The sequence below is a fragment of the Cottoperca gobio genome, chromosome 16, assembly GCF_900634415.1.
Source record: "Cottoperca gobio chromosome 16, fCotGob3.1, whole genome shotgun sequence".
NCBI lineage: Eukaryota > Metazoa > Chordata > Actinopteri > Perciformes > Bovichtidae > Cottoperca > Cottoperca gobio.
The window spans coordinates 21,338,076-21,352,354 of NC_041370.1; the positions used below are offsets into that span (position 1 = coordinate 21,338,076).

General features: G+C 43.2%; 1 protein-coding gene across 21 annotated transcripts in view; it reads left to right on the top strand.

The window, feature by feature from the left end:
• Positions 1-254: 254 nt before the first annotated feature.
• The window catches only part of rims2a (regulating synaptic membrane exocytosis 2a), a 156,331-nt gene continuing 142,306 nt past the window's right edge, over positions 255-14,279 (top strand). For all 21 annotated transcript variants that reach the window (XM_029452519.1, XM_029452520.1, XM_029452523.1 and 18 more), the window contains exons 1-2: positions 255-421; positions 912-1,107. In XM_029452519.1, coding sequence (XP_029308379.1) covers positions 929-1,107 — 179 coding nt within the window. In that variant the 5' untranslated portion in view covers positions 255-421; positions 912-928. The remainder of the gene's footprint in view (positions 422-911; positions 1,108-14,279) is intronic.

The following is a 14,279-nucleotide window of genomic DNA, read 5'->3' on the forward strand; positions in this document are numbered from 1 at the left end:
GCTCCTCCAGTCCGTGTTTTTGCTGCTGCTATCTGCCTGCTGTCAATGAACATCCAGCGCGTCCTCTCGGCTTTATTCTTCTACGTGTTTCCATCGCTCCGCCTCCTCTTCCTATCTGGATTTTTTCTCCTCTCTCTCTCTCTCTCTCTCTCTCTCTCTCTCTCTCTCTCTCTCTCTCTCTCTCTCTCTCTCTCTCGCCCTCTCTCTCATTGCATCCATTTTTGTGCATTTAAGAAATCTCCAAGAATTACCAACCTGGAGGAAAGCGAGCTAACCAGAGTGACAGAGGAGGGTTAAGGACTCCATACGAAAACAAACAAGGACGGGACCGGGCATCTTTTATTCCACCATGCCGGTGAAACCTTTCTAAAGGATGGCAGCGATGGGTTAGACAGGATTTAACATGACTGCAAAATAAAAGGCAAGAGTTGGCTTTTTTATTCCCTGTATTTTTCTACTTTTTGTTTTTGTCCCTGGATGGATGGAGACTTGTGTTTGGAATACCTACAGGTTGTAGCTTACAGTATGTGCACTATGGCTTCTTTTAAGGGCATCTATTACTAACCCTGAGCGTTTTCTATTTCAGACATTTCCATGTGTAAATTCGGCGTTTCCTGCAACAGCTTGAATATTGCGAATCCCTGTTTGCAGCTTTCATTCAGCTACAGGGTATTTGATAACACCATTATGAACATTTAAGAGATGAGGATGAAGACTGTTAATATTTTGAAGCTTATTTCTGCAGTGTAATTTGTGCATGATAGGCTACTCCTAACCAAGATGTCATGCCGCCTGTAAGCCACGGTGCCTCCAGCAAATCCCACCGCCAATTTGATATTTGACCCCATGAAATGTAACACAAATATGGCCCAGAATGCTGCTGGTTGACGCTTCTTTTCTCGTTTTTTTAGCCAGCTGTGTGTAAAAGATGTCTGCTCCACACGGGCCCCGGGGCGGCCCTGGCCCTGCTGCTGCTGCTTCCTCAGCGGCCGGCGCCATGCCGGAGATGCCGGACCTCAGCCACCTCACTGAGGATGAGAGGAAGATCATCCTCGGTGTCATGGACCGACAGAAGAAGGAGGATGCGAAGGAACAGTCGATGTTAAAGTAAGAAAAAAGCGGAGAAAGTGGGAGTTGTTGGTGCTGCTAATAACCCCGGCTGTTTGTGGGTTGTTATTACAGTCATACAGTGTGAAAGTGTTTCTCTGTGAGATACTGGTGGCTCATGTTGCCTCTTGACATCCAAGCTAGAGCTTAAATAGTCGTTTACTAGCCGGTAGGACCAAGGTGAGATCAATCTTTCCCTCGCCTGGTTAGCATCTCTCCACTCCCTCGTTAGAAAATACTTTATTTGAATGGCTGAGTATCATTTTATAATGCGGCATACACTCCAACCGCTTTCCCCCCACTTTGTTGTAGCTATAGCTGTACTATAATGGGCTGGGTTAGCAGCAACGGGCGCCATTTTCACGTAAAAAGCACGCCAACTTGCTTAACCTTTCCTCACAAACGTCACCGAGATTACACAATATGACACTGGAAAGATCATTTAAGGTGTCCTTTGTGGCAATGGCGAACGCGGGGTGTGTGTGATTTCAACGTTAAAGTCTCGGTAGATCCTGTCGTCCCCCCTCAACCCCCCACCCTCCCCCCTCCTCTTGTGTACAGATGTCGCTCGGAGCTGTTTCAGCACCACGGCGCTGTCCACTGTAGGGTTTTACTTTTTAAGGTGGACCGGACTGTTTCCGCCATCATCGCTTTAACCTTTACTGTGTGAGCCATAACTCTGCTTTATGGTGGAGTATTACACTATGTCGTCTTGCCCTGGCCATAAAAACACAATTCGTTTATAATTTAAATTTTAGTTTGGCTTCTTAGGAAAGTCAGGCTAATGAAGAGAGAGGGATTTCGTGGTGGTTGCCTTAAATGTTCCCATCCTGTTGATTTTCTTGTAGTTTTCCTTCAATGAAAAGGATTCACATGGGGATATTGTATGTTGACTAGTGCATTTGAATGCATCATAGATGCGTTTTATGTTTACTACATCTGAGTAAATCTATCCAAATTCCTGCTAGAGATCTCTGGCAGGTTTGCTGTTGCTGCAGCCTCCACCAGCATGGCTAGTGACAACAGTGTGAAAGATGTGTGCCACTATCACTGGGAGCCTTTTATAGGCATTAGAGCTGTTGTTTTCCATCATCAGGTAAACATTTGCACTAAGGCAGCAGCATTCCTAATGGAGTGAAAATTGTGCAATCCCTACCTAGTGCTGCTGCATGATAAACATGACTCATGTACTCCAAGACACGGCTACCTCAGCCGCTGCGGTGCGTGCTGTGTGAATCATGCAGGCCTTTTCCGCCTTCCCTCCTCTTTCACTATTCTCCCCCCTCTCATTCTCCCCAATAACTGAATGTTTTTCCTATTTCTCTTTCTCTGAGGTAAAGGGGATTGTCAGTTTTAGTCACTCTTAGTCTGACAGTGATGGCTAAGCATGGTCATCACTGAGCATGTGCAGAATAGGTTTTTTTTTTGCAAGGGACATGACTGACTGACTGACTGACTGTCTCACCATAATGTTAGGTAACTCTGATTGCAGGCCACACAAACTGAATGCATACAAGACGTTGGGAGGTCACAGAGGCATCAGCGTCAATTGTTTACGTGCTAATTTACATAAGAATTATGTTTCCAGTAGGGCTTCTTCTCTCCTTCATGCTTTGGTTACCTGGGGTTTTATCTTGCCAGCTGGGCTATACTGCAGAAGCTTAACAGCTGACAAAAGACATGGAGTTAATATTAAGGGCTGGCTGCTACCATTTTGTTGTGTTTTCGACATTCTGATTGGTCAAAATAGTGTTAAGGACCCCTTGACCGCCTTATAGGGAAGTTTTCTTTCACCTTTTCATACAGTGTTTGTTGTTTTCTGTCTATATGTACAAGGTGACTCATCATAAGTCATTATAACAGTAAATCCCCACTTTCTTTACGTATGATTCACACAAGCATAACGTAGCCTAAAACAGCTTTAATATGCTCAGTCCTGGCATAGGTGCGACTGCAGTGGATTAACTTGTCATTGGATTGGTTCGTAGCATTTTACAGCAGTGTCGGAAACACCCACACTGCATCATCCAACCCTATAGCCCGTGTGCATTTGCGCTGCTGTCGCAGTCACGGTCCAAACCCACAGTGGCTTGGATGGCTTTTCGGGGGAAAGTGGCAGTTTGAACATCGAAGTGTGTAATCTAACAGAGGGAATCCTGGGAGGATGAAGGGATGGAGAAGAGAGAGAGAAGCCTCCAGCTGCAGAGCTTGCCAACTTGCTGTCATCTCACTAGAGGTGCTACAGAGAGTGTGGATGGAAATCCATTGCTGCTGACTTGCATGTAATTAGCTACTCTCTGTTAGCCTGCTCTTTCTTAGCAGGCCTGTGTATGTCTGCATGTAAAACATTTGCTGCACCAATGAGAATCGATTTCCCTAAAGTCCATAAGGTGGCGCTCTACATATATATAGGACATTCTTAAAATTCTGTCCTAGAAGGCTGCAGTCATAGAAGTATATTTAGAATATTCTACATACAAAGTGTACAGAGTCACGACAATTAGGCAGGTGCATTTGTTACATTAAACTGAAGATGCTGGCGCTATCAGCTCTCTCAGTGAGTCTCTGAGCAGTACAGCAATGATGGTTATGGGACCCCCACCCACCCAGACACTTTCTATCCTACAGGCAGGCATCAGCTGCCTGTGATGATGGGGTGACCCACAGAACACCCGGGGCTCCACTTCTCCTTTCTCTCCTGCTCCTCCAGTCCTCTTGGGCTGCTTCCTGGTTCTGCCTGGTGGCTAGGGGGGGACGGAGTAGTAATTGTTCTCCATCCCAGCTCTGACTTTCTCTACCCTCTAACACTTTGTCATTGTTTCTGTTTCTCTTGCTGCATATAGTGCTACCTGTATAATTAAGGCATGAGCTGGTATTCGAGCGCACACACACATACTCTCTCGCCACAGAAGGATGCTAAAACTTTGACTTTTAGGTGACAAGTATCATAAAATGTATATATGACTGACTTAAATGCACAATATGTCATTTCCTGCGATTAGGGGTCTCTCAATAAAAAATAATAATATAATAAGACAGAGTTTGGTGATGCTGTGAAGTAGCTAGGGATCATGGGAGTTGTTGTCTTTGCCACCATTGCTGTCATTGCAATCAGCTTCTCGTGGTTTGGATTCTTTCAGTGTTCATTGTTCAGGAAGGTTTTTACCAGGAGCTGAATTATCCACAGACTAAGGTCTCATCCTCTTCAAAACAATTGGGTACAATCCGACACTGTTTGGCGGACATAGGATGGAGGGGCTAGCCGCTGCGAGCTAACCGCTAACATTTGCTCAGCTTGTTTCTCTGATAACTTAAAGGTTCAATGTGTAAGATATGCCATACTTTAAACTTAAAACATTAAAACAATGATCTAACATCAACAAAGTGTGACGAGGTAACAGTGTATTGTGTTGTAGAGATGCTCATGACTAGCCCCGCTCCGTCCAGTCTGTAATACCACTTGTTCCTCTAGAGGTGATAGTGAGTCACTGTAGCTGCAGTCTGCCTCAGTACAGAGGGAGAAGAAGTACAGCTGCCTGTAAATATTACAGCCATGTTCTGTGTCTGTGTGTTTGTTTATTGGATTACAAGTGGCAGAAACGAGAAACCCCCCCACACCACCTCACTTCGTCCTCACAGCCACCAGGAGGCTGTTTCTCTGAGTGTATATCTGTCTGCAGACCTGGGAAACAGCGTAGCTTCAGTTAGCAGTTAGCTGGAGTTCAGTCACAGCACCGGGGAACTGCAGACCCCCTGTTGCTGCCGTTAAACAGGTCCAGCATCCTGACTGCAGGGCTGGGGCTCCGTCTGACGGAGGCTCCGTCTGAAGGAGGCCGAGTGCCGGCTCTGCCGACCTCTCTCCTCCTCCAGCGGGCTGCTCTCTTGGCTGCGCCGCCACTGGAAGGACGAGACTAATATGAGAGTCGTTTTTTTAGTATCTGCCACCTTGGATTTAGTCCAATAAACAAACTAACGTAACGTTACACGGACTACAGCCCCGGTTAACATCAGTGCAGTAAACACAGATGATCAGCTGCACGTGAAGATTAGAAACCAGCAGAGTTTTCTGACCGGCTCTCACAGTTTCAGCAGGTTGGTATTCATGCCCACTGATTGACTGACAGGCATTACACAGGAGTAAACGCAACACACAATATAAAGAACGGATAAGAATACAATAAATATGCCAAACTACTAATACTAAAATATGAACATTAGAGATTGTATGGACCCAGTTTAGAGGTGAAATACTGCCCCATATTTCCTTGGTTTAGGTGACTCCGGATTACACACTGAACCTCTAAAATCCAGACATCCGATGACTAAAATTCTTCATTCAGTTTATGGCAGACAACTACAACGCTGACGCATGAGCAAAGGGGATACGACGGCATCTCAGGCGACCAAATGAACGGGACCGCTACTCTGATTAAAATCACAGATTTCTCTGGGTTTGAAAATTGTTGGAAACATTTGTTGGAAACACTCAAGAATATATATAACATAGGTCTAGACAATTTTATGTGGAAATATTACGTATTATACCTTTAGCGGTTATATATTACTCATTGAGCTGTCTTTAAACTTTGAAGACCACCAAAACTAGCCTGCCAGTAAATATGACATCGTTCAACTTCATGAATTTGGGGGACTGTGTCATTCGCTCAGGGACCTCGTTTGACAGTGCTAATTATACTGGCTGCCCTTTAGGAGAGACTCCCACTGAGAGGCAGCTATTCCAGGGCTCTGAGGTGTCTGCTGCTCTGCCATCTATTTGGGCACCCCCATTTTTATTGCACAAGATGAAGGATGTCCCGAGTTTATGTTCTTTTCCTGTAACTGGGAACATAAAGTGTATCAGGAGACTTTCACACTATTTTCAATGAATGCTCAGAATTACTACCTATCAATATCCAGTATAACTGTATTATGGCAATATGATGATGATGTTATACAAAAACAAAATGAGTTGGCTAGAAGCAGTGACATATAATAATATTCAAAAGTATTCTTCTTAGTTGTACTGTGAAACTACTGTTGTGTCTTACATTTATGTTGAATTGGGGGACTTACGAGAGACAGGTTAAAAAAAGAACAGTCCAAATTAAAGCAGCAGAGATGGAGATATCCTCACTTTATTTCTGTAATATCAAACTCCAAAAACACTGTATCCTACAATTCCCATAATGCAACTTCATTGAATGTCTCTGGTATGATACAAAACAATCATGTATCTGATTCGTAAGCTATGGTGAGAAGTTGGTGTGTGTATTTAACATTTAGAGTGTTGACCTAGAATTAGCTTTGATTGATCACATCCCATTTCCTTTTCTGTTAGCCCCCCTCAACCCTCCTCCACACATGCTGAATTCGGCCCCCGGTCCCGGTCATTTATATGATAGTGCTAGAGAGCTCAGTGTACCAGCTGGGGTCAGAGTAGAGTCCCTGTGTCCCTGGAGTCTATAGGATCTCAGCCCCTTTGAGAGAGAAGCAGTGGTAGAGTGCACACACATGTTATAGAGGCCGAGGCATCCAAACTTCATTGTTTTTCCCGCCAGATATTACCAAGTGGAAGATTTTCTGGGCACTGAGTGTGATCAAAAGCTGAGAAAAACCATAAATAAGGGGGGACCGAGACAAACCTGGCAACCCAAAGAAAACACACTTGCCTGTCAGTTCTGCAAACAAAAGGCAGAGCAAAACTTCCGGGTACACCGTAGCCTGTGTCATTTGCCAAAATAAAAGTCAAATAACAAGAATTGCATCTGACTGATGCAGTATAGTGTACAGTATGCAGTGTATAGTTGAGCTTCAAAGATTAGTCGACTCAACTGAAAAGTATTCTGAAAATATTTTGATAATCCATATATTGCTGTTTTTTTAATGCTGTTTTCAGTCTCTCAAATATAGATATGTCCTGCTTTTCTCTGTTTTATATCATGTTAAAGTGAATATCTTTGGGTTTTACACTGACAAAACAGGACATTTAAAGACATCACCTTCCACTTTGAAAAACTGGGATCGACATTTTTCACAATTTTATGACATTTTTCGACGATTAATCGAGAAAATAATCGGCAGATTAATCGGTTATGAAAGTAATCATTAGTTGCAACCGTGGTATATAGGGTTGTAGTTTTCTAAATTTACTTCCATTGTACACCTTCTACAACCTACTGTAGCAATACTATACTTATGTATATGTTCATGTAGTTATGTTCATGACAACAAAGCACATTTCAAAAAGAGAGAGAGAGAGAGGCAGAGAGAGAGAGAGAGAGAGAGAGAGAAAGAGAGACAGACAGACAGACAGACAGACAGACAGACAGACAGACAGACAGACACACAGAGAGGCAGACAGACAGACAGACACACAGACACACAGACACACAGACAGACACACAGAGAGAGAGACAGACAGACAGACACACAGACACACAGACACACAGACAGACACACAGAGAGAGAGACAGACAGACAGACAGACAGACAGACAGACAGACAGACAGACAGACAGACAGACACACAGAGAGAGAGACAGACAGATAGACAGAGAGAGAGAGAGAGAGCGAGAGAGAGAGAGACAGACAGACAGACAGACACACACACACAAAGACACACAGAGAGACAGAGAGAGAGAGACATAGGCAGAGACAGAGAGAGATAGAGAGAGACAGACAGACAGACACACACACACACACAAAGACACACAGAGAGACAGAGAGACAGAGAGAGAGAGAGAGAGAGAGGCAGAGGCAGAGACAGAGAGAGATAGAGAGAGAGACAGACAGACAGACAGACACACACAAAGACACAGAGAGAGAGAGAGAGAGAGAGAGAGAGAGAGAGATGACAGACATACAGACAGACACACAGATAGACAGAGAGAGAGAGAGAGAGAGAGAGAGAGAGAGAGAGAGAGAGAGAGAGAGAGAGAGAGAGAGAGAAAGAGAGAGCGAGAGAAGAAGAGAGAGAGGGACGAGAGAGAGAGAGTAGCAGAGAGAGAGAGAGAGGGCAGAGGCAGAGACAGAGAGAGAGAGAGAGAGGAGAGAAGACGATGGAGCAGACAGACACAGAACAGACACACACACAAAGTACACAAAGAGAGACAGAGAAGAGAGAGAAGAGAGACAGACATACAGACAGACACACAGATAGACAAGCGTAGAGAGAGAGAGATATAGCAGCGCGAGAGCGCGCGAGGAGAGAGAGAGATGAGAGAGAGCGAGAAGAAGACCGAAATGAGAGAGACGAGACGAGAAGAGAGAGAGGAGAGAGAGAAGAGAGAGAGAGACAGACAGACAGACAGACAGACAGACAGACAGACAGACAGACAGACAGACAGGCAGAGAGAGAGAGAGACCTATGGTTATGAAATGAGGCGAGGCAATGCTCAGAAGCTTCCCACTGGACAGTATACAGTATACAAACACACACACACTCTCTCTCTTGCTGCCTTCCTCTTGTTCCCTTAGCTCACTCACCCATGCTCTACTCGCCTTCCCATGCAAAGAGCAGATTCTGTCATGAGCCTTCCAGAGACTCCCATCCCCCATCACTTTCCCCAAGGGAGAGAGGGAGAGAAAGTGTAAGAGTAGATGCTGTGTTGACTCCATAAAGCAGAACGCACGCCAAATGAATACATCATCATGCTAATTAAAGTAACAATGTGTTTTGGTTATGGAGGTTGCATGTTGTCAAGCAGTTTGGCTCAGCTGCATAGGAAATCTGGTTAGAACACAATTGCCATCATGAAAATTATATATAATACATAAAATTATATATTTACAACTTGCTCATAAGCTGTGCTATTACGGGAGTGGAGTTGAATCACTCTCGTGTCAAGGTCCTTTGGTGTTCTCCTATCCATCTACATTTTTTACACTTCAGTCATTAACTTATTGTATCCTCGTCCTGTACTTGCGTCTGACATTTCTCTCTCGTTATTTGGCATGTCTACCTCCACAGTTGGCTGAAAATGTGTGGGAATGTAGGCTAACTGTACTACACATTTACCTTGGCTGAATCACAGGGCTGCTATATTCTTTAAAGAATAAGGCTGATGTTATAATTCTTGTATATTTTTCTTGTTCCCATCAAATTCCATGAAAAGACCAAAACCAACACTATGTTAGTCGGTGACTCAGTGCTTCCCTGCCCTGTCTGTGGCACTCAGCATTTGTAAAAACGGGTCAGAAATATATGGTTTAATTTTTAGAGCAGCATTAATCAGTTATTTTAGGCCCAGCTCACCACAACAGCACATGCTGTTTATACAGCTAATGTATTAGCATATAGTTAACTACTTTGACATCTAGCTGACAAGGAGTATTTACACAATATATGTATTTATTATACACAATAGCATTCATTTACAGTTGTGTTTTTGGCCAACTGACGAATGCAATTCTAATATCCTCTCTCCATCTAGCTCTGCTCACCAACTACTGAGGAATGTATTATCTTCCTTCGCTTCCTAAAAGCTCTACCGTGTTCACTAGCTGTCAGTGTGCCATTTGATTATAGGCAGGTAGTGTACAGTTGGTTTATCACAGATGTTTTGTGTAAAACAGCTGCTTGTAGCTGTCAGACACAAGGTGGATGAGAGCACGAGACTGAAACAAAACAGTATATTTGCGGGCCATAAAACCAAAACAATGAGCTTGCAATATTCATATAAAAATACAGATTTATGCAGATTTCACTCAAATAGGAGGATTTGTTGGGGACTTGTTTTTATCAGAGGGTCACTGCTTATGTTCAGGATGACAAAGGAACATGTTACCAAGTGCAATAGCATGGTTCATGGATGTGTTTTTAATAGTTGTTGGGCAATGATAGAGCTCTCCAGCACAGAAGAGGTTTGATCAGGCTTTGGCTACACAGGCCGAACTTGTTAGTCGGATCAATCTATTGTTGGTTTTGGTTGTTTCGTGGGATTAGTTGATAATAATAAGAACTTGTTCTGATTATGTTCTACGTTCAGATGAGTCCCTTATGCATTTTAGGCTGGGTGAAAAAGTGGACACATGAGGATAAGCTCAGAAAAGGAGACAAGAGGGCAGGCCGAGAGGAGAGTTGAGGACGGGTTAGCATATGGGAGAGGAGAGGAAATGAGAAGGGACAAGGGGAGAAGAGAGGACAGGAAAGGAGAAGAGGACATCAGAGAGAAAATGAGAGGAGAGACATTGACGTCTGAGATGCTATCAGGTCTCGGTGCTGATATGACAGCCTCAGTCCCCATTGACAGCACAATCAGCCTGCAATCTCCCATAGCCTGCCATTCTCCCGCGTGGCACAGCATCAAGCTCTATTGTCTCTCAGGGCTTTGTTCTAAATAACATCTGCATTCGTCAGCATAGGTTTTATTCTCTTCTGGGCTCTTATCCCTCAAGCAAAGTTTGAAGGGATTTTCCTGCCCCTGGCTGCGCAATTTGAAATGCCCTTGGCAAACATGACAGTGGGAAAATATTTTAGAATGAATAGTAGGTTGTGTTAACTAGTACAAGGGATGTATAATGTATAATGAAGTGTACACTGTACTGTTTCACTGTATGTGTTAAATAATTAGGCAACAGTTCCTCAAGCGGCTGGGATGTTTTGATAATTAACTGTATTTAAGCAGCTAATGTTGGATTGGTAAAATCATAAGCAGATACGTTGTATGTTAAGATCGCCAGTTCAAGCCCCCAGCTAGAGAGAGAGAGAGCATTGTTTGTGCTTCAGCTTGCATGTGAAAAATGTGATGCAATGTATTAATTTCCCCAGATGAATAAACGTTTAAAAAGTATATGATTGCAGCATTAGCCAGTAGTGATCCTGGACTGAGTCAGAACAGAACCTCAACCAACCAGGGCTCCAGTACTACAACATCTGGCCTGTTGTTGTTACATAAGCCTCTCAGCATGCTGTGCAAGAGTAGCCTGAATGAGAGAAAACACAATGTGATAGAAATGCAGATAAAGCTGAATAGTAGGGAAAAAAAGGAAATGAATAGAAAATGCAAAAGGTAGCCTCAGCCAACAAGAGCAAGGAGAGTAGAAACGTGAAGGCAAAAGGGGCCACTTTATCACTTTAATTGCCCATCCCCTGCCCCTGTCCACCCTGAGTAGAGTCAATGGAGAGGAAGATATACAGCATCTGACCCTCTGAGGGAGGCCCGGTGCTTCTGAGGAACATATGGGTCTACGATAGAGTAGCTGGCAGCCTTAATGCTAAATGTATCTTTCAAAATCCTTGAGACAAATTCACCACGACACACTAATGGGCTTTACACTACGCACACTAATTGAGGAAGAGAAACAGGATTTCTTTGTTATAGCAGCAAAAGGAGAGCTGTTGGACAGGTGCTGTGTCAGTGTACATCATAAAGCTAGTGAGGTGGTTCCTTTACCCTCCCCTCTGACATTCCCTGAGGATATGTTTTATAATTGTTGGACCCTGAAAGGTCAGAGAGAAAGACATCCCTCCACTCTGTACAGCAGAGGTTCCTACACGTGGCCCGGAGGGCCCAAATTATTTTCTGCGGATGATGTGTGAATCAGCTAAATCAGTCACAAACCTACATGTGACCAGGGTTTGTCAACTCCGCTGTACAACAGTGAAGTCTAATTTTGTGTTTGTTGTCTGTGGCTGTGAATCCGTTCTGGCAGTTTTGCATGCATCCAAGAATGAAAGCAGGACAGAGAAACAGAGATACCTGGATAGAGAGACAGTTACAAGGTGGCTGAAGGACCAGTTATTAAAGGTGTAATGTGGCACCAGGTCATCTCAAGCTGACTGCACTCAAAGAATGAGAACCCTCATGCTGTTAGTTGGACTATTAATAGTGGAGACATTCAGCTTTCTGCAGTGGCCGGCAAGCAGCCAGCCATCTAAACAGACAGCAAGGCCTGTGGTCATTTGGGTGTCCAGGAAAGATGGGCAGCAAGGCAAAGAAGCTTACAGGACAAACTCCAGCCACCAATAAGAGTTCATTTAGTTATCAACAGAGCTAATGAAAGAACAATGACATTGAGAAATTCATTATTAAATTATTTCTATTGCTCTGGTAAAGAAATGATTTAATCTTAATCATTAACTTAATGAAGACATAACCATGTAATATGGCCAGACTTGATTTGATAACATGACTAGCATTCATCATAGCAGCATAGTTTGCCATTTATCGTTACATATCTCATCCTGATATCACCTAACACGTGAAGCGGTTAAGTGTTGCATGCTCACTTATGTGGCGTGGTAGAGGCAACAAAGAGAGTCAGGCTTCAAGACTCGCTGCACAATTCAGAATTAACAAGCTTGTTGTTGAGTATTAAATGAACAATTGCTTATAGGGTTGTAATAAACAGGGGCAGCAGTAAAATGTTTTTTAAACACCAAAGAAAGTCCACCTAAAACAATCAATATCAACAAATACATTTAGGATATTTTCAGCACTTTACCTTGCCGTCAGACAGACGATGAATCAGAACTAACCCTTTAAAACACCAACGTCACACAATAACACCAACAAAGGGCTGTCTGACTGCAATGTAAAACTGATATTGATTTTTTTATGGTGGCTAAAATATGTTTTGTCGTTGCCCCCGTCCACAGCAGTACATTGCTTAGCTTCCGTGCTGATACTCCTGTCTGCTTCTCCAAACTGAGGACCTGCCAACCGCCATCTACTGTCTGTAATGGACCGACTATGGATCAGTCGCTCATACAATCCCACTTCAAACAATCTGAACCATCGCTTTAAGTAAGGTCCACACCTAGCAGGAGCACAAGCTAACAGCTAACACTGCGGCAACAGCTAAACTAACATCCTTAGATCAGAATGCAAGCACATACATTCAGTCCTATCTCTGGTAAACTAAGACTCAAAATAAGCAAGCAGATCTTTAACAACACAGACCCCTGTGAAGATGTTTGTCCTTAACTCAAACCCTGTAGTCAGAGTGTAACACAAAAGATAAGATATACAAATGTTAAGTTTGGTAACTACTTTATCATAGTGTAGAGAGGTGTTAGAACCCTACATTTTATAGTAAAAGGAGTTGTTAATAGTCCCCCCCCCCAGATGCCCTGCTCTGAGTGTGAGCTGGTATATTTACTAGCGGTAGTTTACACAGGGCGTTCTAGTCTTTCCTTCCCTCTGTGTGTTTGTGTGTCTGTCCATGTTCTGCTAATTCAAGACTCAGCTGGTTGGAGCAGGTGCAAGCTGCATGATGACTCAAACACATGTTGCCTAGCCGGTCCTTCTTATGCGCCTTTGTGTGGCCAAAAAAACTCAAACCATCCAGTGCTTTCTATAAACAAATGCAGCCTCCCTGTATTCGCCTGACACACGCACACAAACATACTACACTCTAAATGAAACACCCACACACTTGCACACATTAGCTCTGTAGAGAGGCAACCAGACAGTAGAATTTATGATGTAATGATTGGTGCAGGGATTTCTTTTTTCTTTTTGTTATCATTTGGAAAATACATACTTTAATCATATGATATATTTTTGATATGCTGTAAAACAGATTTTTTTTTATTCAGAATTTTTTTTTTTTTTTTTATTTGCCATGCACATTATTTATATTATTATAGAGATGTATAATATATAATATATGATATAAGAGAAAGAATGAGAGGCGGACATTTCTTTCGATTTTGCATTTCGAGAATACAATCAAAATGTTGAGAACAAAGTTTAACTTTTGAGAACAAATCAATCTTCCTCCTCTCAGTTTTTCCCCTTGTGCAGGGCCCTAATACTCTTCTGTAATAGTTCAACTCTTATTGCTCCCTTATGAAATCATAATTCTCCTGCTATCGCTTTGAACTGATCTTAGAGGTCCGACAGGGTTCAGGGGTTATAAGTTTAGTAGCATTACAGTGCTTTGCATGTACAGTAGATTATAAAAGCAGCCGACTGACATAAATAAGGGAGGATAAAGAGCAGCCATTATCATAACGTCACTAATGCAGCCGTGGCCCTTATATAAGCCTACTGTTTGAACACTACACACAGGCACTAGCATGTAACCTACACTAGGACACACTGTACAGCATATAGACCACTGCTCACGCTGCCTCGGGCTGAAGGTGTCTTTGTGGGAGCTTTAAATGCATTATTCCACACTTTCAGTATCTGTATGTGTGCACGTGTTAGTGTGTTCACGGTTGCT